The 26,038-nt window shown below is 38.0% G+C and overlaps 1 protein-coding gene across 3 annotated transcripts in view; it reads right to left on the bottom strand.

The window, feature by feature from the left end:
* LOC134531099 (RNA-binding protein 42) overlaps positions 1-26,038 on the bottom strand; it is a 143,706-nt gene that overhangs the window by 9,872 nt on the left and 107,796 nt on the right. The window contains exon 7 of one of the 3 annotated variants that reach the window (XM_063366642.1): positions 1,311-1,459. The exons of 1 other annotated variant lie outside the window; for it this stretch is intronic. In XM_063366642.1, coding sequence (XP_063222712.1) covers positions 1,335-1,459 — 125 coding nt within the window. In that variant the 3' untranslated portion in view covers positions 1,311-1,334. Of the gene's footprint in view, positions 1-1,079; positions 1,460-26,038 lie in introns of those variants that run through there. One more of the 3 variants, XM_063366641.1, reaches the window with a different exon arrangement.

The raw sequence follows: 26,038 nt of genomic DNA, 5'->3' as shown, positions 1-26,038 counted from the left end.
CGACTGGCATTGTAACTGCAATGAAAAATCCTTATGGCTTGGCGACTACTATCACCATTGAATATAAATACTTACATAGAAATATTTACATGTATCCTGACTCCCAAAGAGAAATTATGTATCAGTTATTCTAATGGTAAAGGTTTATATTTAGTATAAATATATAACTTTTTTATTATAAGGCAATAACATAATTAAACTGTAATAAAAATTGTGTTTAAGGATGAAAAAAATTATATTTTTTGAAATCTACTGTAAAAATCCTTAAGTATCTGCAAGAAAAATCTTTCCAATGTAATGATATGTTTAACATATGACTATTTTTTTATCTCAAAATAATTGTGAAACATCAACGCTAATGGATAGATGGATGAATAATTCATTAGAGCCGGATAAGGATTGAAATTGTGAGCTGGATAGTGATAGGCTGCATTTTGATGAGGAGGGGCGGACATGAGAACATGAAAATTCACCAGCCCAAAGCAACATCTGCTCTGATTCCCTAAGTGGGCTATTGCCTGAGAGTAATATGTTGCTTGGAATATTAAACACAAACAGTGCCTTCTTAACAGATACCGTTACGTAATATTATAAATGTCAGGGTCATTTCAAAGCACAATTATCTGAATCCAAAATAGTGCATAATTCAGTGGACTCTATTATGAATTTTATATTATCTTCTATTATAATTAATTTTTTAGTATTCCTTTACCAAAAATTAGTTTACCATCTTGCTGAAAGCCATGCAATTATGGGTGAAATGTGTTTTTTCTTATTTTATAAAAAATTATCTATGTAATTATGCTGAATAATATGACAAAAAATTGTGATACCATAATTTTACTAAACTATTTATTCTAACTACTTACACATGACCTGACATAAGGAACTTATTTAGGAAATTACATTGTTTTACTCTGATATTAATATGCACTAGCTTCTAACTGGAGTAAACAGCAGATTATCTCATGTGGGCAACAATAGGTATTGTGATATTTGTACTAATCTATGACCACCAAATTTTAAAATGGTCTACCCTAGGTAATATTTCTTGTCAAGCTATAAATTATCACACAGGATTATGATTTAAAGAAACTGGTATATTTTAATATTTCAGTGAACAAACAAAAATTGTATTTTGAACAGCAGATAGATGCAAAGCAACAACCAGCTTAATAAATCAAAACCTGAACTTTTTTATAGCAAACGTATTACCAAAATATACAGCATATGCTTAAACACCAATCTCATAACATTTTGCCTGGGGCCAAAATATTTTATAATTTTAAGATAATGAAAATAAGCTGTACCCACATCATGATGTCAGTCCTCTGTCACCTTCCCGTCAATAGACCAATCAGCGCTGCCTTTTCTTTTTCCTTCTTGCGCACATTATCGAGGTTCCTAGACTTCCAGGAGCTCTTACGGAGTTTGATGGGCCGGCTCCCCACGTACCTGCCTGCAGAACACACACAGGTTGTTTAGTTTATTGCCTCCGTTAAGTCTTTTCTTTGTGAACAAGTTTGCAAAAAGGTATTGCACAAGTATTGCTACAAAAAAATACAATGATACCACTGAAACATACAGAAGACAAACACAGTGTCCAATGTATGTTTCAATGCGACAAGTATGGAAAGAGCACAACAAGGACAAAAGAAAAAAAAATGTCTATCCTGATTTTACGTCTCTTCTATACTGAATTGCAGACGGGTGTTCATAGCTGCTGGATGTGTCACACGGTCCTCGGTTTGCATGAATATACTGTTGCTTCTCATTGTCTGTCTTGTGTATTGATCAATATTTATTCATCACTTTTGGAGGTTCCTCTTGCCCCAAAATGATGCTACTACTATAGATCCAGTACAGGGCGACCACATGGAGGTATTCAAAATCATCTCCTAACAAAAGAGGATTCAGAACAGCTGAAAACCAGGAGCAACCCATGATAAAAGTCTTCAAATTGGAAGTTCTCAAAATGGAAGATGTAAATAAAACTGTGGAACACTCAGTGCTGAGTGAAAATATGGTAATTGCGACGTTACTTATCGATTCATGATCATAAACGGCAGAGATCAAACAGGAACTTTTCCAAATCAAACAAAGTTTGTGTTCCAAGAATGAAAATGAAATATCCTAGTCATGTGCTTAAGAAATCTTTGAACAACAAGAAAGCAGATCGCTAGAATCTTTGGGTGTCTCGGGTAACTGTAGTCCTACCAGTGACCTACTTCCGAAACAGCAGGAAACGTGCGACGTCGTGAGCGGTAACAACACAACCAGTACGTTGACGAAGACGGCTTCACTATGGTGCAATATGCGCGTAACTGAGGCTCACTGCCGGCTGTGTTACAGTTGACTCTATGTCCAATGGGCATGGCCCACCTGGCAGGCCAGTGTCCGTTGTGTTGATAAACTACACAAGATTTTGAATTGCAAATTAAATTACCAATAATGTGTAACACCACTCCCTCTTGTCTTTTAAAAGTTATTTAATTTCCTTATCAAAATTAGGAAACACTTTGAAATGGAAATCTGAATTACATGAAATAGCTGGAAACGAACTGGTCAAAAAGAACAGAGGTGCACGAGAGAGAGAGTGTACAAGAAATTTCATACAGCCCCTGAATGGCTTACAAGGAGCTGGAGGATCGTTTTGTTATGAGCTTAAATAAAAAGTCAAGATTTGGGTTGCTAGGATTCTTTTAGATTTATTAAATTAAATCATTCAAATTCTTTTCTTTTAGTTTGATGGTTGAATTGTAATAAATGACATTATTTCTTAAACAACAACAACAAAAGTTAAGTTGGCCTGGGCCCTACACAGAATTATACTAGTTATACATTAAAGTTAAATCCTTCCTTAAAAACAATATAAAATACATTTATAAAGACAAAAACAGACTAAATTTAAATTGTCTCCCAGCTGGCACTTGTTGATTTTATTTGGGGCATGTTGCCTGCGGAAGATGGGAAATTCTCTGTCCAGTTGCCCAGGACGAAGTTAAGACCAGAATGGTGGTATCCCAGTTGATGACCGGCTAGTGGGGCTGAACAATGGAGGCTTGGCCTACACTCCTGGAGCCGTCAGGTTGGTGGAATCTTGGCGGTACTCTTGAACCCGCCTACAGATAAAAACCAATCAAAGAAATTAGACCTGATCTGTAGGCGATTAAGGGAGGGGATGAATTCGCCCTCGTGAAGGGGTGGAATCAAAAAGGGGCAGTGGTGAACACTTACCGAAGCGGGGAGAACTCACCCGTCTTGGTACCGGGTTGGTGCCCGTTACGCGAAGACGTGGTCGTTCGCGGAAGCCATGTTATTGGAGCTTAATAAAATACAAAAGAATTTACAAACTTTTCTAACTGCTCTGGGCAGACTATAGAAGATAAATGTAAGACAAAAGTAATAAGGCCAGGGTGCCATTAATGTAGGTAACTACATTTCGCAGGCATATGACGGAATTCGGCGAAATGCGTGTGAGGTGCGGATCAGCGGTGAAACCCCCCTGTCTGCTCTGTTGAAAAGCTGCCAAGAGAATCCTCCTCGATCAAGAGGACTTCCTAATTAAAACCGGGGGCTCTGCTCTTTGGGTCCAAGTGGAGGGGGACTCTTCGATCTCTCGAACCCTCAAGCGCATGGTCGACTCCTGCGAGTTGCCTCGCAAAAGGGGGGGGGGGGGGGGGGATGGACAGTGCAGCGTTCTGGCGGCGGTCCGGGGGAAGGACACATGGTTAGTTGGTGTAGCTCTCGATAGATGGGGCGAGCTGTCACTTCTGGCGCGTACAGAAGTTTTTTTTTAAAGGCTTCCCCAAGATGACGGCCCTGTGGGGGGGGGGGGGGGGGGGAGCCTTGAGCGGGAACAGTGACCGACAGGGGTTTATGACCGCCCGGGGTCACCTCAGGCAGGGTTCTAGACGCGGGGAGAGGGGAAATGTCCGCTTGGGCGATGGAAATTCGCGGCGTATGAATGCCGCTACGTGTCTGCTCCGGCTTGAAGACTGCTGATGGCCATACTTCCACGAAGTCCGTTGGGAGCGACGCCAGTGCTCGCCACAGCTTTTCTAATCACGAAATCGTGTAGGGTTTTGAGACGCCGGGTCTGACTGGAGCCGGGAATTATAGGAGATGGCTGCTTAACGCAGCTTCGGCGAGCTTGAGAGCTGAAGGTGAGAAGGGGAGGAGGGGTGGAGAGGAAAGAACACGCTACAAACAGAATTGACCCGGCCGTACACTGGGCTGAAAAAGACCGTAAGCCAATAAATTTAAGTTTAATTTTTTAAATTAAAAAACTCAATTATTATAAAATTTTAAAAAGGTGCCTATAATGCACATGATTGGCACATGTTTTAAAGCAGGTGGATAACATGTTTAAAAATATTCAAATTCCCTAACATTACTTAAAACACACACAGGCAGTTCTAAGCATAGAATAAGTTACAATTTTACAATCGTAGAGTTAGATGGCGTACAATACAGTGGTCGATGATGCATTCAGTGAAAATATACACAGTTTTAGTTGCCTATACCTACGAGTGGCATGCTGCTTGCCAGGCGGCACAGTGGCACGACACATTAGGTTAGTTAAGCTGTTCCGATTTAGACATAGCGATTTAACCACCGTAGAGTAGTAGTGTCGTTAGCCAGGTACTTCTTCACGCCTTGAGTGCAAATATACACAGGTTAAGCAGCCCTTGCCAACGAGTGGCATGCTCAGGCTGCAGTTCTGAGTGCTGGACGTCATGGTAGCGTCAGTTAAGTTAAAATATGAGCCATTATCTTTTCCTCTTCGTAATTGAATTTGGGCTGGCTGGCAGCCCGGTGCGAAACGACGAAAGTCAACCCCCGAACGAACCAGCACCGCCCAAACTAATGCGGGCAGCAACGTCCAAGTTCCTGCCCCCTTGCTTAGTAGTTTATTTCTATTCTGTCCAACTCTTCTTCAGGAACCATCCCTCTGTTTCCTGTAACCAACCTACTTGATATTAATGCACGATATTTTGCATCCCGCATGTAAGAGCTAAGGGCTTTCCCTGTGTATATGCAGGTTTTACCTGGGCCCAACTTATCTAGTTTTAGTCTAGAATTGTCAGTGAGGGGAGTTAGCCATGGCACCAATTGTTACCATGGCTGGCCAATACCCTCCTAGTACACGATGCATACGACCCTTCCCTGCATGGTTAATCCCAGCATGATTAGGCTTATAGGCTTCGGCCAGAGACGCACTTAGGTCCCTCAAAAATACACTTAGTTTTGTTAGGTTAGCAAAAAAATTGTCCTGAACCAACGTGAACTCCGAAGCAAAACATGATCATGAATGTAACAAAACACCTATTTGTGGGCATAAGAAATGTTCCCACCCTTAAAACGGTCGGCAAACCTGCATTAAAAAAGTTATTTTTGTTACTTTTTTTGATTCTTCAGTTTAATAAAAATACTAGATTGAATTAAATGGAGATGTAAATAACAATCTGTATCATGTCAAAGAAGCTATCTCCGGACAAATTTAATTCATATGCCTCATTTCACATCTCGGTTTCTTTTACGGGAAACTTTATCCTAAGCAAATTGTCAGCAATGCTTCTATCTCTGATAATCCTGGCAACACAGGTTGGGCTAGCCCTAAACCCTTGACTGACTGTGACACTGCATATTTTCCCACCCAGGTTTCTCCTGGAAATTAAAATCCAAAGGAGTGTGAATTCGCCAGAGGTTTAAAAACCAAATCTATAGAACATTTTGAAAATTTTGTCTACTCCCACAACGATATCATGTGCCTCACGGAAACTTGGTTTTATGATCATGGTATAAATTCTTACTATTTCACATACCAATATATATCATCTATATAAATTATATGATGAAGGAAAGAAGTGGTGGTGTTTTGATTAGCAGTTAAAAAATTCAAATGTACATCAGTTCTGCCAATACACCGAAGAATGGAAGCATCTTATGATGGCACTTGTAATGTTCCTGTGTTCATGATGGTGAACCTACAGTGTCGGGGACTATACCTTTTCTAGACTGAAATAAATCTATACTAATATTATAAAGCTGAAGAGTTTGTTTGTTTGTTTGTTTGAACGCGCTAATCTCAGTAACCACTGGTCCGATTTGAAAAATTCTTTCAGTGTTGGATAGTACATTTATCGAGGAAGACTAGGCTATATTATATTATCAATAACATTAGGGATCCTTACTAACAGTCCAATTTAGAATCAAATGCGTTGGAGGGGGTTAGATACAACATTCAGTACAAGTACGAAGTGTGTGTTGACAATGCCGCAGGTGCTAGAAGTTTATTTCCTATTGCCTATTAACATTGTTGCCACGCACTAGATGCCTTATCATTCTTAATTTTCCCATACAAGTAAAAAACACCCGAGTGATATTAACAACGAAGCAATCAGTACCCTCATAAGAGTTCAATTAGTATTTAAATACTTTTTATCACTTTAAATCGCAAACCTAAACTATTGTTTTTTTCCCTCTCTCTGTGTATAATTTGTTTTTTTTTTCTTTTACTATAATTATTTTTATTATTTTTAATTAATTTTCATTTTTCGGACCATCAATAATTTTCCTCTCCCGTTACAATTCTGACAAGGACTTGTATATGTGTGTGTGTATATATATATATACATATACACATATATATATATAAGCGAAATACCACTCACTGACTCACTCATCACGAGATCTCTAAAACTATACACCCGATTGACTTGAAATTTAGCATAGTTACTGATTTTGTGATTTAGACGCTCACTAAGAACGGATTCTGCGGAAATTCGATCCCAAGGGGAGTTTCGGAGGGGGGAGGGGGGGGGGGTAATATATCAAAATTTCCAGTTTTTGGTAGGAAATCACCATGGCAACAGCTGTTGCTTTGTTGATGCTTCATTCGTCTCTATGGCAACGACTATTTCATTGTTAGTGTAGTCCTCATCACCGTTGAAATTTTGCGGGTACTTTAAATATAAAAATTGCCCCTTTTTTCAAGTAATATATTTTACAGACTTTTGAAACCTCACAGTAATGTTCCTTATGTTACGTAGGATGACATTTTCCGAAAATTAGATCCCATGGGTGGTTAAAACCAGGCAACAGTGGGTACTTTGTCTGCACGAGAACAGGATTTTGCTTTGTTCATGCCTTCTGCGTCTCCATGGCAATGGGCATCGCGCGGCAGTGGCGTACCCACAAGGAGGGGCAAGTATAATGAGCGGCGCAAGCGTGATCTGCCTGTAGACTGCAGTACTGAAGTACGGGTACATCAGTTGTACGTTGCGTGCACGAGTCGGGAAACCATCGGTGCTATTCATTTTCTCTCCGGTACATTATACAGCATTGTAATAAATTTTCACTGAATTTTTTTTTATTTACCATTACTGTAAATGGGAGATGTGGCTTAATATTTTCCATTAGTATAGCCGTGCGAAGCCGGGTCGGGCAGCTAGTTATCAATATTAGGTACGTTTGTTGACAAAGCAAAAATTTATTTAAAAAAGCATTATTCACTGATTGGGTTACATATATCCACCCAGGCACTCACATAAAAATAGCGCTCACAAGGGGAAGCTACGATGTTCGGATCACGGATTTTATTCAAACTTTGTACACTTTTAGTAGTCCATTAGGACAACATAATGTGCAAGTAGTAAGGCGTTTTCAAGAAAATCGCAAGAGTAGTTTTACGCATCGAATGTATACTGGTGTGTTGTGACCATGAGCTAGAGATGGCGGTGGGTGAGTGGTTATCATTCAAGCGCCATAATCGCTGTATCTCTGGATCGATTCCTACTCATGTTTTTTTTTTAAATTCAAATTGTATATTCAACCATGGTCATATTCTTTCATACATATTACAATTCGAGGTAATATAATGAAATAAATATGTGTATTGGTATACAATTTTATTGAACTTCCAATTTTTTGTCACAACAAATATTTTTTATAACCATCGACATGTAAACGACTAACATAAACACATACAGTTTTGCTTAAAACGTCGTAATTTGCGACATTCCTTAGCCCTGCAATCGGGTAAGGTACCTGGAACTGCTTTGTACCTGGACGATTCGTTCTGCAGAAAAAATTTTGATGTGAAAGGACAAGGTGAGTCACAGGCTTGGAAATCCCAAGTCAAACATCGATAAACAAATGTCGAAAATAAATAACGTTATTAAATAATACAATGAGTAACAATTCGTCAGAATATAAGGATGATGTATAATTAATAGTCAGATGTGCTTTTGAGATTACAAGTTCCAGGACAATATTTTTCATACAGACATGAAAAACATAAATTACAAAATCTGTAATTTTCCCACACACACATGGAATCTTTAGAGTTATTATCGAAAAACAAACCTCGTTGACATTTTGAAAAATATCTCTTTCCTCAGACAATTTGGATGCAAACCATGGGTAAAACAACATTTTCCTGAATATCGGTGCTGATAATTAGTGATGTACAATGGAATGTATTTTAATAGCATCTTCACAAGAAGCAATTTCTCGTTCGTTTTCAATCAAATATGTGCAATTCTGAATAGGCTCAATTAAGTTTTTAACTTGCCTATATAAATAAACGTTCCACAGTTGGCAAATCGGAGTACATTTCGGGGGTATGACTTAAACTGTGCAAGTCCCGAGTTCGTTATCGTCGGTAGAAGATTTCATCGTACAAATCAGGATTCATTTTTGACCCCCCAAGAATCTATTATTAGCAAGAAATTTTATTTTTCCACGTAAGGAAGCATGACACTGTTTAAAAACGAATTAGAGAGCTGTGTGGTATGATTCCCAGATTTTCAAAATGATACAACTCCATTTGTGATGTCTTTCGTTAAATTCTCAATAGGGTTTTGAAACCTTGGACCAAAATTTCCCGTGGCTTCTTGCAAACACAAGAACACTTTCGGTAATAATTTACCAGACAGCGTCATCGCGTACTGTGCCATGAATGAGTGTGTTACCTTGTTCATATAGTGCTTTTTAACAAACACGGTTTTTGAATTTTTTTTCGGCGAGACTTCTGTCATACGTAGACTGTTACTGTCAACCTGTCTGGTCGGTATTAATCACAAATGTTTTGCCAAAATTTGCGATGATTGCCCTTGTCTGCAGTTGAAACTTCCTTGCAGATTCGAGTGTGTCTTCCAAAGTCACAGATTCCCCGTTACTCACATATCGCGAGATCTTCCTTTGCCGAATTCTGTGCAGTTTAAATTTTTTTATCCATGAAAGTGACGCTTTAAAGATAAAGTCCTTTGACTGATATTGGCCTGCAGCAGCCAATAACCACTACTGTAAATTCCTTGTTGTCACCTGAAAAGTAAACTCGAAGTGTCATGTCATTATCATAATTTGTTCTTCAAGTGGGGTTATTGATGATTTAAAAAAAAGGTTAGATGTAAGTCGATAAAAATGTACACTTACTTGCTGATAATTTTGGCGAGCCTCCTCAAAGCAGTCATAGGTCCAGAATCAATCATGGAATATTTATCGATTGTTGTTCCCCCAGTTATGCTCCCTTCCCATCTCTTCAAATAGGCCTTCCTTTTTAAACTTCGAGATCCTTTTATCTAGAGAAATTGTAGATTCCACGTGGGATGTTCTTTTGCCAGTCTCACATTTTTTTTTGTCTCCAACAGAACGTAAACAGTTTTGGCCATATTTTAATCCCCATCGTCGATAAAATCCCCAACTTAATGGCATAGACCTTCTTCGTCTACTTCGTCGAAATGAATGAGGTCCTCTTCGGTAATAATTTTTTTTTCTCATAACATTTTGACGGTAGACTGATTAGTCCTTCTCCAATCGCAATTGCATATGCAGAAATCGTTGCTGATGATTCTGTAACTATTGGGTCCGCTTCTTGAAGAAGACTATCGCAGTACACGAACGCATCGTTTAACCATCGTTTTGTAACTCATAATGCATTGAATGTTCATGAAATTCATCATCCGCAGTAGTCGAATAATCGGGAGTCGCCTCCATTTTTATAGTAAAAATGTAAATTTTGTGATGTTAAAAGAATTTATACATACACTATTGAAACATACCACGATGTACGTTTACTAAAGCTAGTATCCCAGACCCCTCCCATATAGTCGTGATATTTTCCAACCTGCAGGGGAGGAGCATACGGCTATCAATCAGCATAAATAGAGTATATCTTGGTGTAAGGGTAACTTTGCAATAAGGGATGACCACTAGTCTACTCATATACAAGAGAGATTTCAAGTATCTTTTTAATAGATCCCAACTCATCAAAAGGGAGGTATATAAACTTAAGATATACATAAATATTCCATGAATACAAAAGTTTACAACACGTTAAGCTAAACAGTACAATATTGAGTAGAGCGTGACCGTAGTCGTCAAACCGTGTCTCTTACAATATGTGTTCGCTACACGGGCGAAAAGTCTTATATGTCAAACAGTACTACCTTAAGGTTAACATTGAATACTTAATTCTAATTTCGTACACGCGCGTGTGGGGCGTATAATTTAGTTCGGTTATACAACAGTGGTTACAGACTTTAAAATTACATACGTCAATATTACTAGTGTCGCAGAAACGTGTCTTTAATTACTTCTAACAACGTATATATTGGAACAGTGTTTCTGCAGGGGTTGGGCGCATCGCGCACATTTTCATAGTGAGCCTAAGCAGACAATATAAGGAAGCGAGGTACGTTCTACGTTAAGTATACGAGAGACGCAACAGAAGGAAACCCGATAGTGCAAAATGTACATATCCTCCTAAGACGGGAGCGGGCCGGATTCCCGGCCATGGGCGGCGCCGAGGACAAGAACTAGTATAAATGAAAAAAGAAAAATTTAGAATTTCGAACGTGGCGGCCAAACGTAAGCGAAGGGGAATTCAAGCCACTACACACCAACACTCACCCACCCATGACCGGTGACCGGACGCACCACCCGCGACAAACTATTCGCACTAGAACTATGTACTATCTAAGAACGAGGCGAGCGCGCCCAGCCCCTTTATACTCTAAGGAAATTAGTCCGGCGTAAGAACACACACATGCATAGTTACAAGCGACAAGCAAAATCCTTCCGCGCACCACAAGCGCCTAGAGAGGGGACACGTTGACGTCAACACTGGAGGGAGAAAAGGAGGGGTAATACTCCGCTCAAGGGACGGCGCACTCACCGGTGAAAGAAAACAAAAAAAAACATCACGTAATTAATAAGATATGACGGAAGCAGTGCGCCTCAGCACACTGCACTATTCGTTCTTGTTAAATGAGCAATGTCTCACCGCTACGTGAGTTAACTGCCAAATGGCCCTATACAAATAGAATCCAGGTGCGAGTCTATCCCTCCACTTGTTCTTAAGCGTCGAAGAAAACGATGAGCATGGTTTTCACTCTGGCATTGCTCATTCTAACCTTTTTTGGACAAGGTGATGCCGAATTGTACCGATCGGAACTTTGCCGCTTTGTTTCCGGGTCGTATTCAAATATCCAAATTTCGTCTCCCGTGATTACATTGTCAAAAAGCCGGATCGTCTTCAACGCGTCGCAGAAGGTCTTTGCAAGCAGACACTCACCTCTGCTTTTGGTCGTCCATCAAGACCTTCAGGACGAGTTTCGTGCAGATCTTTCGCAACGCCAAATTTTCAGTGATAATGGTGTACACTGTCATCTTAATAACGCCAATTTCATTTGCGACCATGCGCACACTTAACCGACGGTCTGATTTCAGCACTTCACGCACACGTTGCATGTTGTCGTCGGGGAGTCCAGCGCAGGGCTTGTCCTCCACACTCTCTCGGCCATCTTTGAAGAGCTTGTGCCAATTAAAAACTTAAGTTTGTCACATGATATCATCCTTGAACACTTGCCGAATCATGCCCAACGTCTCCGTACCTGATTTCCCCAGTCCAACAACATTTGATGGCATACCACTGTTCAATCGTTTGCTGCATTTTGCGCTTACACCGAATCATTCGACAGGTTCCACTAGAAACATCATCTAGCCTGAAAGAACACTCGCAGGTAACTGGCGCTGGGCGCATGTTTAATGTCACCCCCTCCCCACCATCGAGCCTGCGCGGTGCGAGCGCGCTGCGACGTAGTCATGTCAGGAAAAAATTATTCCCGGTACTTTTTATACAAACACTGAACAAAGTGAATTGCAATTAATGTCAAATGCGAATTTTTATGGTAGATCCCTGAACAAAACTTTTACAAAAATAAGCAATGAAGTAAAAGGTTTTACCACACCATCCCTAACACCATACAAATAGGAGACACACAACACGCTACTCGCTTTTCGAACCATGACTTACGGACCTAACTGAACAAGTGATAACAATGCGCAAGGAACAGCGAGAGGGGAGAGGGTGAACCTGCGAGAGCAACCCCTGCCGACTAGGGCAATGAAACTGGTAACCGACGTGCCCAGCAGGCGCATTCCGACGAACTTGATGTCTTAAGGAGGGAACTGCGCACTAGCACCGGGTTCACAATGAAAACAAATCTAACAAACAAGTATTTATATTATGTCCATGAAAGTTATATCATAACATAAACTTGAGAGTTACACTACGCACCACATGAAATGGACGTGTCCCGCCGAAGTCAGGTTCACATGGGGTTGTGAGGCGGAGAGAGGGTGATACACCACCACATCGTCTCCAGCACGACAGGACACTTTGATAGCGGTGACGAGTTTCTTTCTTGTTGAACTCTCACACTCGAAGATGTATGGCGTGCAGTGTACACTCAGTGGTAAGGTTCTCTGGTACCCTGAACCTCCACAACCTGTGTCATACTATTTTATAATCATGCATAAGCATATGAAAACTTATGTATCCCCATAAGTTTCTGAAAAGGAAGAAACAGAAAAATTCACATTTTTCATTGGATTTAGTATGTTTTTCAATATTTGAACCACAAATTATTCAACAGGATTTTTTTAAAGGGTGCCTTTTGTAATATACACAAAATAAAATATTTTCTGCGTTTAGTCCTCGGGCGAGGTGGCGAGGATAGTGCACAAAATAGAACATAAAACTATAACTAGTTATGTTTTGATTTTTCGATGCATATTAATAAAATGTTTGTTAAATTTTTATATGTATTTCTTGTATACAAATGTGTAGCCAAATTCAATATATTTATACAACCCGAACTACAATGAAAATTGTTGAGTATGACTCGACTACAAGAAGGGTGGTTTGGGGTTTCTTTCTTCTACAACTTATTTTGTTTCTTACTGTATATATCAACACCCTTAGCTCTGTACAATTTCTTAAATACAAAATAACATGGTAAGTATCATTTGAATTATTAGTTTAGTTTTATGACTATATAAGGCTTATATGGGCCAAAATACTGAAAAAAAGAAATTTAAATGACGATAGATCTGCAGGGGAGATGTATTAAAACTTTCTAAGTTATTCTAAATTATACTGATAAATTCAATAAATACCACAGTATGACTAGAAACGTATGGATATATCCTTGAAGGCATAAAATACTACGTAACTGGCCAATATAATTTCTGTATATGCATCAGTCCCGAAGAAAATCTTACTTATTAATAAATAAGTAACTTTTGATCAGTACCTAAATATGCGCTAGAAATCATCATGAAAAACATTGTTTACTTCAAAACTTAAATAGTATTTGACTGTAATATCAGCAGTGAGTAATTAACCCCAGTGATAAATGAACGTTTATTTTACATAAAGGTATAAACAGTGATTATAAAAAGGAAATTAAGGACTACAAATAAAAACAAATTTTAGCGAGTCTTTCAGTACTTGTCAGTGATGTGTAAACATCTAACCTTGGTAACGAGCAAATTCATGTATTCTCATGTTGCAAATAAACTTATGAGACAAAACTCGGACACAAATTTAAATTAGGATTCTTTAAACTAATGCCCAACGTGATAAATATATGAAAAGTATAAATTTAAGGCTAAAATAGTAACAATTTCCCCTTTTTTTAAAACCTTTCTATATTCTGTTTAACAAGATGACACTAATTATTTCTCAGAGCTATCCGATCTAGAGGAGTACCAAACGCATCGCATGTAAATGTCTCAACGCTGAACCTGTGACATTTATCCTTAGATTGGAATTATCATCGCCTGCATTTTTGAGTTTTTACTTCTTTAAATGCGTTGAGGGTGAAATTTTAGTATGCACATGAAATAATGTATGTACAATGTATGTACATGAAATAATGTATGTACAATGCAATAATCATGCATTACACAATGGAAATTTAACAGGTTGAAAGACCAATTCACATTCCTGCAAAAACTGGTATAGCTACGAGTAAAAGTCGTAATGATGGCGGGCCTGCGTGTGGCAACATGCACCCGTATATATTAACTTTAGTGAACATCGGGCGATGTACCAAGTACTGGTGTGCCAAAGTAAACGTTACTGTAGTAAAACCATCCTAGAATAAATTTTGTAAACTTGAATAGTCATAACAAGATATAAAGCCAACTAAAAAAATACCTATAATTTATTAACCAGGTAAATTGTGTTGGAACATACACGGTGTGAAATATATTAAAAAATTTGTTGGTTCTCTAAAGCATTACGAACGTACTGCTATATTTTAAGTATTCTCAAACTAAAAGTTGCAGTCCAATAGATACATCAAAACAAAATTAGCCTGAAACATTTTAAAACACATATTGTTACACTAAGTACAGCTTTATATGTACATATATTTGTTTACTTCTTAAACGACAGAAATCAGTCTGTAAATACTTCCTATGAATAAACCTTTAACTTAATAAGGTGATTCAACATTAGAGATTTAAAAGGAAACATTTTATCGCGAAATTATTTTATTCAACATGGCATCGAATATATGTAGGCCAACAATTTCGTGTGTCTACCGTATGACGACCGCTGCGCTATCTCTATACTTCAATGTTATAAAATATGCATTAGAATTTTGACAATCCTTAGTTAAGTTATCTTTATGTTATAATTATTGTCATAAAAAGAAATAAAGCATTAGAGGATAGTTGTACTATTATAAAGTCTAGTTTGGCACACCAATGCGCTTAGTGCATCACCCGGCTGCAGTAATTTTATTTTGTGCACTCAAAGACAAACCTGTAATAATGGGCATTACTTGTGATTCTGGTAATTCTGGAGGACAATGAATGTAATTAGTACGACCAAGGACGTATGAATTACGCCATTGGTAGCGCTAGTGTTAAACAATGGAATAAATAGTAATTATTTACATCACCCAAATAGTATTCTTCACATAAGTTCTGTTTTGCATACGACTTTAATAGCTGGTACGTACGACTCATAACCGACTACTTATTATATGTGATATATATTATACATATCATATAGATTACATTGTTACAATTGTGACAAACGGGTTCGCAAAGATAGCAAAAATAATGTTATACAGTTTTATTTGCTACTACTATTTACATTACTAATTAAATCACTTAATGTCTGTTCACAAACCACCAAGTATATGACCAGTCCACAGTTCGCACTCCTCACTGGAGTTAGGCTCAACAGTGGTTCACCCCTTACCTCGCACCTGTCCACACACTCAGTCTCGTGCCACTCAGCCTCCCTCGCACGGCTCTCAGGAGGCTCTCTCCTCGTTCTCCCCACCGAACTCGCTTGTTGGAACTCTCGGAACAAACACGGAGGCCGGCGTCACCACTTTTACACCTTAGAAGTATTTGTGGAACCGACTGGAGTGGTTGTGACGTGTCGCGTCATCCCGGACCGATCCGACGCTCGAAGCATCCAGAATAAAGACGCTTATTCACGCCACTCCACGCGGTGGGCCGCGGAATTCCCAGGTCACTAAGGGATGATAACAGCGGCCCGAGGAAGTAGGACTCAGAGGTAGGCGGTGGCGAGACCAGGCCACTATAATCCCCGAAAGGCAAGCACGTGTAAGGTGAGTGGCCTTGCGGGCCCACCAGACGCCCGGATACCTGGCGCACATTGTGTCCTTGTCTCCCGCGTTCGCAACATTATAAATACATTATATTATATATTATCTACACAAACACATACAGCGAAAATTGAGAGGCATAATTTTAATAGGTGGCAGAGAATGCCAAAACAAGCAAAACAAACCATGAAAAGTTACAGATGCGAACAGTATCGTGCAAATTTGAATTCCGGGGACTACCCCACTGACAGCCAGTGGCGTTCAACGCTCCGTGGGAAGCAGGCGACGAGCCGGGCGCAGGCGTTTAAGAGCCATGCGCAGTTTCAAATACCTATTTTCAGACAGTCGCTGGAAAAGCCTTTCAAAGGTATTCATTTTCATTACACTTACATTATGAAAGCGCCCTTGATTCATGCGCACTGCTCCTGCTGAAATTTGTTTTGCCTGCTTAACACTATTACCATATAGGCCGTCTCTGCGAATGTAAAGTCTGCCACGCTATTTGTGTTTTTCAAATCTGTAATCACCAACAGTCAACACCGCGCTAATCGCCCAAAGCCAGATGTGTCAACGTACACCAACCATCACTGTGCTGTAAACCAGGCTGCTGATTCCTAGTGCAATTGACTAACTCTAATGGCCGTTTTCACCAACGCCTCCTAAACACACCCTCAGCAAAGGACTGCTTAAGTTTAGGCGTTCCTTAAAGTAAATTCTCACGAAATTGGTTTTCACCATTGTCACATTCACTTATGTAGGGGTTGCTTAGTTAGGGACTGGCTTGCCATAGAGCGAGGGTTCGTACAGATATAAGTACTAATAGTTTTCACTAATAGTTGGTACTTCGAACTTCTTGTCACGTGACCTACATAAGCCAATCAAATATTTTTTACTAAACAGTAAACAAATATCTGAATGTTTATTAATTTCGCGGTAATTGGATGTTACGATGTTAGTGTATTTTCACGGAAAGTAGTAGCTATATGGTCGTTGCAAAGTAGTGTGAAAATGTTTGAAACAAAGAGAATGAAAACGCAAAACTTTTCTTCTGATGAGAAAATGAAGGTGTTGAGCCTAGTTGAGAGGCATAAAAATATAATAGAAAATAAGAGGACGGATGCTGTTTCGAGCAAAGAAAAGGACGCAGCATGGGAGAATTTATTCGCTATTGTAATTTTGTCTAAGTTTAAACTAAGTTTTAATAGCAGATGAAAATAAAAAAATAACAGTTTATTTCCTTTAGGACATACAAAATTCCTTGTAATAAATGTTCTTTTAAGACTTTTCAAAAGAAAAACCTTTAATTACTTCCTTATTAAATGAGTTCTTAAATAAAATTGGAGTATGCGAACATTCTCGAATGTATTTATAATAAAGGATTTCACATTAAGTTCACCTTAAAAATGTTCCACAACTTCAGCAATAACATTTATATCAAAAATAAAATGTACATCTTCGGCTAGTTCTTCGTATTCCTCCACGGCATCCATTTTATTTTTCTGGTTTTGTGACAGTAAGTGCCGCTTAAATAGTTAGGGGCCCGATTTCCACCACTTAAACTAAGGGATGCTTAAGATTACTTAGGTTCCTTAACTGTTGGTGAAACGATTCAATGTGCTAGGCAGCCCTTACACATGCCTTAAGCAGCCCTTAAAAGTTAAGGGACATTGGTGAAACCGGCCATAAGTGTCTCAGCCTGATCACCTGCTTTCTGCGGGGCATTTGAACATCACTGCCCATCGAACGTGCATCCTCTCAGCCAGTATACGATTTAACATCACGTTTACAAGACATGAGGACGCTTAAAGGATTGTTTTCCAACACGTTTTATGGCGGACGAAGGAACATGGTAAATTGCTGAGAGGTTATGAAATCTCGCACCACTTTTTATATCACAATTTATATCATAATCATTATTTCATATCACTGCAGCAAGTGAATGACAGTTTGAGATCAATAAATCTAAATATGAAAAAGTCAAATGACTACGACATTACATTTAATAATTTGTATCTAAAGATTGTGTATTATAGAGTAACAAAAACCATATTTTTCAAAATAGTAGTTAAAGAACTTTAAATAGTGCCTCACTTATATACTCAACTATTTTCTATCCAAAATATGTGAAATTTTGACATATCATAGATCTTAGTGTTGTATGACAATATAAAGAACGTCAAACGGTGGTCAAGTTTATGTTCTAAGTGCATTTTGCCCAAAAGTGGACATAATCTTATGCCCCCAGGGACAGATATGTAAACCAACGCACACGCCATTGTTTAAAACAGATGATTTTGACAGTTCAATTAGCAAATCGAAAAATAAATGTTAATATGTAATGCCCAGAACAAAAGACTATATCTTTATTCACATATGCTTGTATGAATGAATTAATAAGGGTTTAAAGGCTCGTCGATAATGCGTTTATTGGAGTTGATGAGGGGTGATGAGATGATAATACAGCATTGACGGTATTAATTGTGGGGGAAACGGGAGTACCTAGACAAAACAAACCTGCTCAAGGAAACATCTGCCACGTTTCCCACTGGCGACCCTGCCGGGAACCGAACCCGATTGTTGTCAACCTCGGTGGCCCTTTCTCTGCATGAATGGCTGCTTGGTTGGGGGGGCACTTTCTGACTTCATTACATTAAAATACCTATCTGCTGATGAAATATTTCAATGGTCATTCGTAAAATAAAAGACGCAGGTTCTAGAATTGTTTAACAACCGATTGTTCAGTCAGTCAAAAATTCGCATACATAACTTCGGCAAATGTGGCATTAGCGTAAACAACAATCCAAATAGGTACTGCGTACCCTGCAGCCTGCCCTTAAAGCAATCCAAAGTAAGCTACACGACATCGCTATTCTGAAAACTGAAGGAAACACACATGCGAGGTGATGAGAGACGGTAGCACACAGGCAGCAGAGCCACACAGGGCAGTACTTCCTGGAGCATGAATGAGGACGGTCGGGCTGGCGTACGGTCAGGGTTGTGCGAAATATGGATCCTTCACCTGTCAAGTCGGGCTCGACGGTCTCTTCGATGTCGCCATGCGAGATTAAGAATAACATTAGATTTTTTAAGTCACAGTATATTTAATAAAACTGTTCAGGTAAAAATCCATACGTAGCATTAGAGTGTGAAAAAAGAACTATCAGAAACGATTTTTTATTTAGAAATCAAATCAATAATATTTAATATTTTTGCGGTTCACCTATTTATTTCTTTGGCTGTGAAGGATCACTAAAAAATACCCGAACAGATTTAGATAAACTTTTTGTTGTAAAGGTTTTTTTTTAAATCTTAAGCATTAAGCTATATATTATTATTAAAGTATACCCCCCAAAGGGATGAAACATTGCAATTTCGTAGACAAAGACCTAATTTTCAAAAAAAATAATAATTCTGAATCCACTCGGTAGCTAAAGTGTATGCACAAACAGACAAAAGCAAATAAAACTGTGGAAACAGAACGGTCGCAATGGTTTTGTGGGGCGATTTTTTAAATATAAAATCTAAAACAAGTTCTTAAGGAATACATATAAATTCAAGAGCACCGAGTGTTGCGCAAGCAGTAACAGCTTTAGAGGTTTCGTATTTTCTGTTCAATTAAGGGTCCCCTTTCAGATAATATATATTTTTAATTTATTTAAGTTAAACACTGTTCAACTGGTAGAATTTAGAGTGGCTAACTTTCGCCAGCTGGAAAAATTATACATAGCATACTTTTTGCATAATTAGCTGCCAAAGTTCCATTTTAAACGTTTCAGGAGCGAACAAATGAAGATAATTTAATTGTTTACAGGACTGTAACCTTCTAGTCTTAAAGGTGATGATACTGGCTACTTTATTTTATGGTTTTAATTTCTTTCATTACAAAGTTTATTTATTTTTCTTGGTTGTCAAAATCCTCAAATTTAAGAATTTTCGATGGCTTGGTACAAAATAAATAAAATTTTTGGAAAGAAATTCAAACACGTCATGTAGTAGCCAATCGAATTACCTTTAGTTCCGTAACTCAATTCTCAGTATTTATACGCAACAAAAACGTGTCGTTATAAATGTAACTCTGCAAGAAGCACTTGCGCGTAGGGTTACCAGACGTCCGGCAAAAGAAGGACATGTCCTCCTTTTTATGTATTTTTTTGCGTCCGGCCGGATTTTCCTTAATGCTCCAAAATGTCCGGCTTTTTTTATAAAGTGAGACAATTCCTGCAGTTACACTCTGAGTAAAGCGCGCGGTGCGCGCTAATGCGCTGTCCGCAGTGTCACCCCACTAGTAAGTAGTTCTATGACAGCTTGACAGGTAGCAGCACATGCCAAAGCACGTGTTTTTAATATGCTGTATATGCGTAGTTTGTTTGATTCTTTATACTGAAACTGTATTAAATGCCAAAACATTGTAAAATATCGTACTCCATTGTAATTTATTCATGGCTTTTTAAAAAAAATATATTGTCCTCCTTTTTAGTGAAATGTCCTCCTTTTGCGAGATGAATGTCCTTTTTTATTATCAGTGTCTGGTAACCCTACTTGCGCGGCTCTTGCCCGGGGATCGCCCCGGCCGCGCGGGCCAATGAGCGAGCGACGAGACGCAGGACTCGCGCGCGGCAGACAGTTGACAGTCGCCTGCGAGCCTCGCTACCAGCCGGCTGGTGCGCGGAGCTGAGCAGCGCCAGGTACGCGCCCAGCCAACCCGGCACCCTCTCTCAGACAGCGCTTACTTCGGCTGCAAAACAACTTGCGAACATCATACGAATTAGGGACTAAAGTTCTTCCCAAGCCTAGTATACTATACGTCTTTGAAGAAAGCGCCGAACAAAATTTTTATTGTAAATAACAGAGTATTTAAGATAGAACACTAAACGTATGGATAGTGTTCAATTGCATGAATTTCTACGACAATTCCACATTTTGTCATTGTAGTAAAATTATTTCAATGGAATAATTAGGGTTAGCAATTTTATTTTCCACATATTTTTGCGGAGTATTTCACTGAACTAATTTCGCTACATCGGAAAAATTCAAGGTGGTTGTAGAACTTTGTTCAACTAAACATTATTCAGTGTTCTATATTAAGTACTTTATTATGTACAGTAAAATTTTTGTTCATTTACAACTTCAAGGATGTACATCAGATGTGGAAAGTCCTTTAGACCATAAGTCGTAGAGAGGTTTTCAAACTTATTTTGTCGTAGTGAACCTGCCGCCGAAGTTTGTCGGTCGAATAACATTCTATACAATAAGATTATATAACAGTGAAAATAACCTCCAGTATAAAAAGATGATAACGTTTATCTCAATACTTTTTATACAACATATTCTAAATATTATGTTTACTGACTATAACAACGTATTCCAAAACAACCCATTCATTATCCAGAGTATGAATTCACGAGTTTAGTTCCACACTACAGGTACGTGCTGTGGAAGGAGACGGCCAGAACGAAATAATTAAATTACGACATGAATTGGGGAAGTTGTATTCTATGTAAACAAATAGGCCTGCTACAAAAATCGTGGTTTTTTATTCACTGGAAGAAATCGGAATATTTTCTTTTTGTATTTGTTTCTGTCTAGGATGTTATATTCTTAAAATGAGACATATATATTTAAATTGGGAACGATTTTGCAATTTTTAATAATATAGAAGAATTTGTCTTAATTATCTGTAAAGTGCTCGTAAAAAGAGGTTTTGACGATTATTTTAAAAAAAGTACCAAACAACCTATTTATGCTGTAACGCCTTTGCACACATCCTGTGGATATTTTCTTACGGCGCACTAAAAACAGATTCTGCATATTGTATGAGACAACTCAACAAGGGGCACGAAGACAGGTTGCACACTGGTAAAGTGTGGGACAAGAGATATGATGTATAAGAACACGCGAAGCAATGGGTAAACAATATTAAAATGGGCATGGGTTAGACAAGTATCATGGAAACAAACTGGGCACATACATTTTATAGTGCCCAGCACTGGGGCTAGGGTGAGTTCAAGTATACTCTTCATGTAACTTTTAAGATAATATATCAAATTCATATTATCATTACATTTCGTCAATCAATAGATAGTTGAATTAAACATTCTAGGAAAATTTTGGCTTCATTAACACACTCTAGCACTTTTTCAAGCAAATATACAGCCATACAACGTTCAAGTAAAGCAGATGTTAAGTATCGAGTAGGTACATGATATACTATTTTCTTAATCCCAATATTTAACAAGAATATCCATTTGCTGTTTTTGGAAAATATCATTCAGACTTTCATCAACATATAGTGCAAAAATAGGGCTTTCCTGTATACTATCAGACAATAATGATGCAAAATGACGCCCAAGGCAATATGTGACACTATATGCTACTTTGTCTTTTTTTAAATTTATTTTTGAAGCTATAGTACTATCTGTAAACATAAGTGAAAAAAGGTCCACTGCAGCTGCTCCTGTGTGGGTTGAAGCATGCGTACAGACGCAATGAATAACCCACACTATCTCTGCTTTGGTTTCACTATCACTAACAAGGAAAGTGGAGAGGTTTTGTTCTTTATGTGTCTGTCTCCCCTGGAATAGTACTATAAGAAGAATGCCACGAACTGGGACTAGGTGCAGGCTGAGATGAAACATAACTTTGATTACTGGGCCTAGGCTCTGATGAACTAAGGGTCGCAGGTACCCTTGTACAAATTGAGAGCTTTTGCTGCCTGCCTGACTTGTGAAAATTAAGAAACTCACCATGTCCCCCCCCCCTTTTTTTTCATGGCATTTAATTGCGTTAATTCTATAGTGAGAAACATCCACATATTTTTTGCATATCGTAAAAAAAAGCTGAAAATGTATCCTTACTAGTTCTTAGCAACAATTTCCATTTCTCATTTTCCAACCAAATCTTGAAAATGTTACTTCCCTGGCATTTTTATCGCTGATAAAACACAACAAAATACCAGCTGTAGGTGTGCTGAAGACGTCTACCACGCGTTTTTAAACAATTAAATTTTCACACGCAAACGCAATGAAAATACACAAAAAAAATAATAACTTTGAAAACACAAGAAAACGTCAATCCCGCAATAACTGACTTATTTTTTTTTTTTACTTCTACTGCGTACAAAAATATCACCGCACAGCCGTCGTCACATGTCGCACAGGCTCGCAATGACATGTTGTCAACATAACGCTTCACTACCCATAATGCCACACACAATAAGACACTTGCATGGCGAAACATATTTGATATTTACATTATTTGATTACGTTATTTGTTTACATACAGGTAGGTTAGTTCTCGCTGAATTGAAAAATGAACAAAATATTAATATAAAATAAAGCTGTAACATATTATAAAAAACCTATGTGTTGCTGACAAGCATCCACAGTTGTAGAATGAAAATTATTTCTCGCACTGTAACGAAAAAAAAAAAAAAAACACATACCAATATGGGCACTTTCGTTAATTATCCGTGACACCCGTGCCCATGAGTTCAATATCGTGATTTTTTCGCGATTTCCGAGACCAGTAGACACCCTGTGACTACTGAAGAAAATAATAATTCATTACTGTCCCTGACCGGTACTGGGACCCCATTTAAATGTGTGTGTGTGTTATATAATGTAACGCGTGTATCCTTCGCATAGTCTTAATGGGTCTTTTTAGAAAGAAGATATTCGTGCGGCGTGTGGTCCAGTAATGGGCTGTAAGCAGCTTGTACGCTGTGGTAAAAACAAGAACACAGTGAAAAGCTTAGCCGCTTAAATGCTTATTAATGTTTCAGAAGAGCCTCAGCAGCAAAGTATCATGTCTGAAAAACTCTAATGTCAAGTAGATGTTAGGGCAGAATGCGAATATGTCCATGTCCATGCACCTATAATGCAATTACTTAACGGCATGGTTACGTAAGAATCTCAGCTGCACCTGAGTGTAATATTGCATTATGTCGTTGGAATGAAATCTGTTTCGTTTTCTTACAAAGGTTCATGGCAAGAATACGTCTATGAAATATTACAGCAAAGTTTCAAGTGATTATGTTCTAATTTGTTTCCAAACGTGGGAAATGTGGCGGACATTGAAGATGATTAGTAGTAGTAAATATGGAAGTCTAGCAATGGATTAAAGATGGGGTGCGAGGTGCAGGTCAATGACCGGTGGCCATCTTGGACTGTGATGTCATGGCGGTCATATCATTATGACCTTGACCTCGGCGGCCATATTGGACGTCACTTCCGCAATTTTGTTTTCTAGAACCTTCTGCCATCTTGTTTTCTAGAACTTTCGCCATATTTTAATAGAGTGCCCCATGCCCAAACATTGAACTTTTCATTATGGTGGCATCACCATCGAGTGCTCCACTCCCAAATGTTAAACTTTTTGCTACACAGTAGGAACTTCCGCCATTCTGAATTATGACAGCAATCTTCCATTTGTTTTCTGAAACCTTCCATCATTCCCATAATTTTGAATTTAAAATAATCATTGCCACAATTGTTAATTATACCACATCAGCCATTCTGAATTGCATAATCTTGAAATATGCAATCACGTCCACTATTTTGAAAATCTATAATTATTATCCAAAAAAATTATAAAAATAAATAAAATTTTGAAAAAAAATTTAATCACCATATTAATGAAATTTTGATTAAAAAAATGCACTTACATCATGAAGCTCGGCGTCGTCGGTTCGAAACATGTGAGGGCAAAACACATGGCAATGGGGTCCCTCTTCTAAGTATGCTACCAGCATACTGACCCCCCAACACTAATTTCAAGTAATATATTATGTCAGTCAGTATGATGTTATGGCAGTCATCTTGGATTTGCCATATTTTTTCGTCTGCTAGAGATCATAACTGCCTCCATATTAGTTTATTTTTTTACCTACTAAAATGCTGTAGTAATATTTATTACCACACAGTCAACTATTGTCACTTTCGTCATCATGTCGGCGATTTTGCCACTATTTTGAATATCTGTAATTATTAACATATAAATTTGAAAAAAAATCCAAAAATCATTTTTAAAAAATGCAACCATTAATATATTGATTGTTCCGATCGATTCCTATCCTTAATTCGATCCTTTGCCGATACAAAAAATGTTTTAGGTTAAAAATATTAATTTTATTTATTATCTTTGAAAGATTTGTGCAATGGGAGTGCATTACTTGATGTAAGCTTTTGGACATACGCCATTGCTAAGCACATGTATGTCTGTAGAAGAAAACTACAAAAAAAAGTTTTAGGAAACTGTTGTATTTGTTTCGTATTTTCGTTTTGTCGTGTTTTTGTCTCGTTTTGACTGTTGTGCTGAATTTTTTTGGGTTCAATATTTTTGTGCTGTCATCATTTGTGTTTTTTTTTTTTTTTTCGTTTCTCTTCTGTTTTTTGAAAACTATTGTGTTTGTTTCGTCTTTTCGTTTTGCTGTGTTTTTGTCTCGTTTCAACTGTTGTTCCGAATTTTTTGGGTTCAGTATTTTTGTGCTGTCATCATTTTGGTTTTTTTTTTTTTCGTTCTGTTAGTCCATTTTTCTTTGTTTGGTGGCCATATTCCTGTTGTGGAGTATTGTGTGGTGTTCAGATCCTGACAACAGCAATTATTTGCTTAATTTGTGTTTTTTCATTTGTGTTTTTTTTGTAGTTTTCTTCTACAGACATACATGTGCTTAGCAATGGTGTATGTCCAAAAGCTTACATCAAGTTAATTTTATTAAATATTACATCAATTTAAAATTTTACCATAAAAGTGACAAGGTTTGAAAAATATAAAACAACCCATTTCCAAAGATAAAAAAAAAATATTGTGTACATTCTACTCTACCACAAGTACAAACTAGCAAATTATTAAGGTATTTAGCATTTCTCGATTATTTCAGTTTTCTTATATTGCGAAGTGAGTCCTTTGCATGACTTCGGGTGTGTTTTTAGGGAAGCTTATTATGACAGTCGATCACCGCATATAATAAACAGCATAGAAGTTTTGTTACAAGACAGTCACATATTTCATGATGCCTTGCACTGAACATGTGCCCAAACATCCAACCACAGAAGATACATTTTGGTCCTACTAATTGTGCAACCAGTCCGTCACAA

Source organism: Bacillus rossius, chromosome 3 (assembly GCF_032445375.1).
Source record: "Bacillus rossius redtenbacheri isolate Brsri chromosome 3, Brsri_v3, whole genome shotgun sequence".
NCBI lineage: Eukaryota > Metazoa > Arthropoda > Insecta > Phasmatodea > Bacillidae > Bacillus > Bacillus rossius.
Note: the sequence above shows the minus strand (reverse complement) of the source record. Positions and strands in the feature narration are given on the sequence as shown.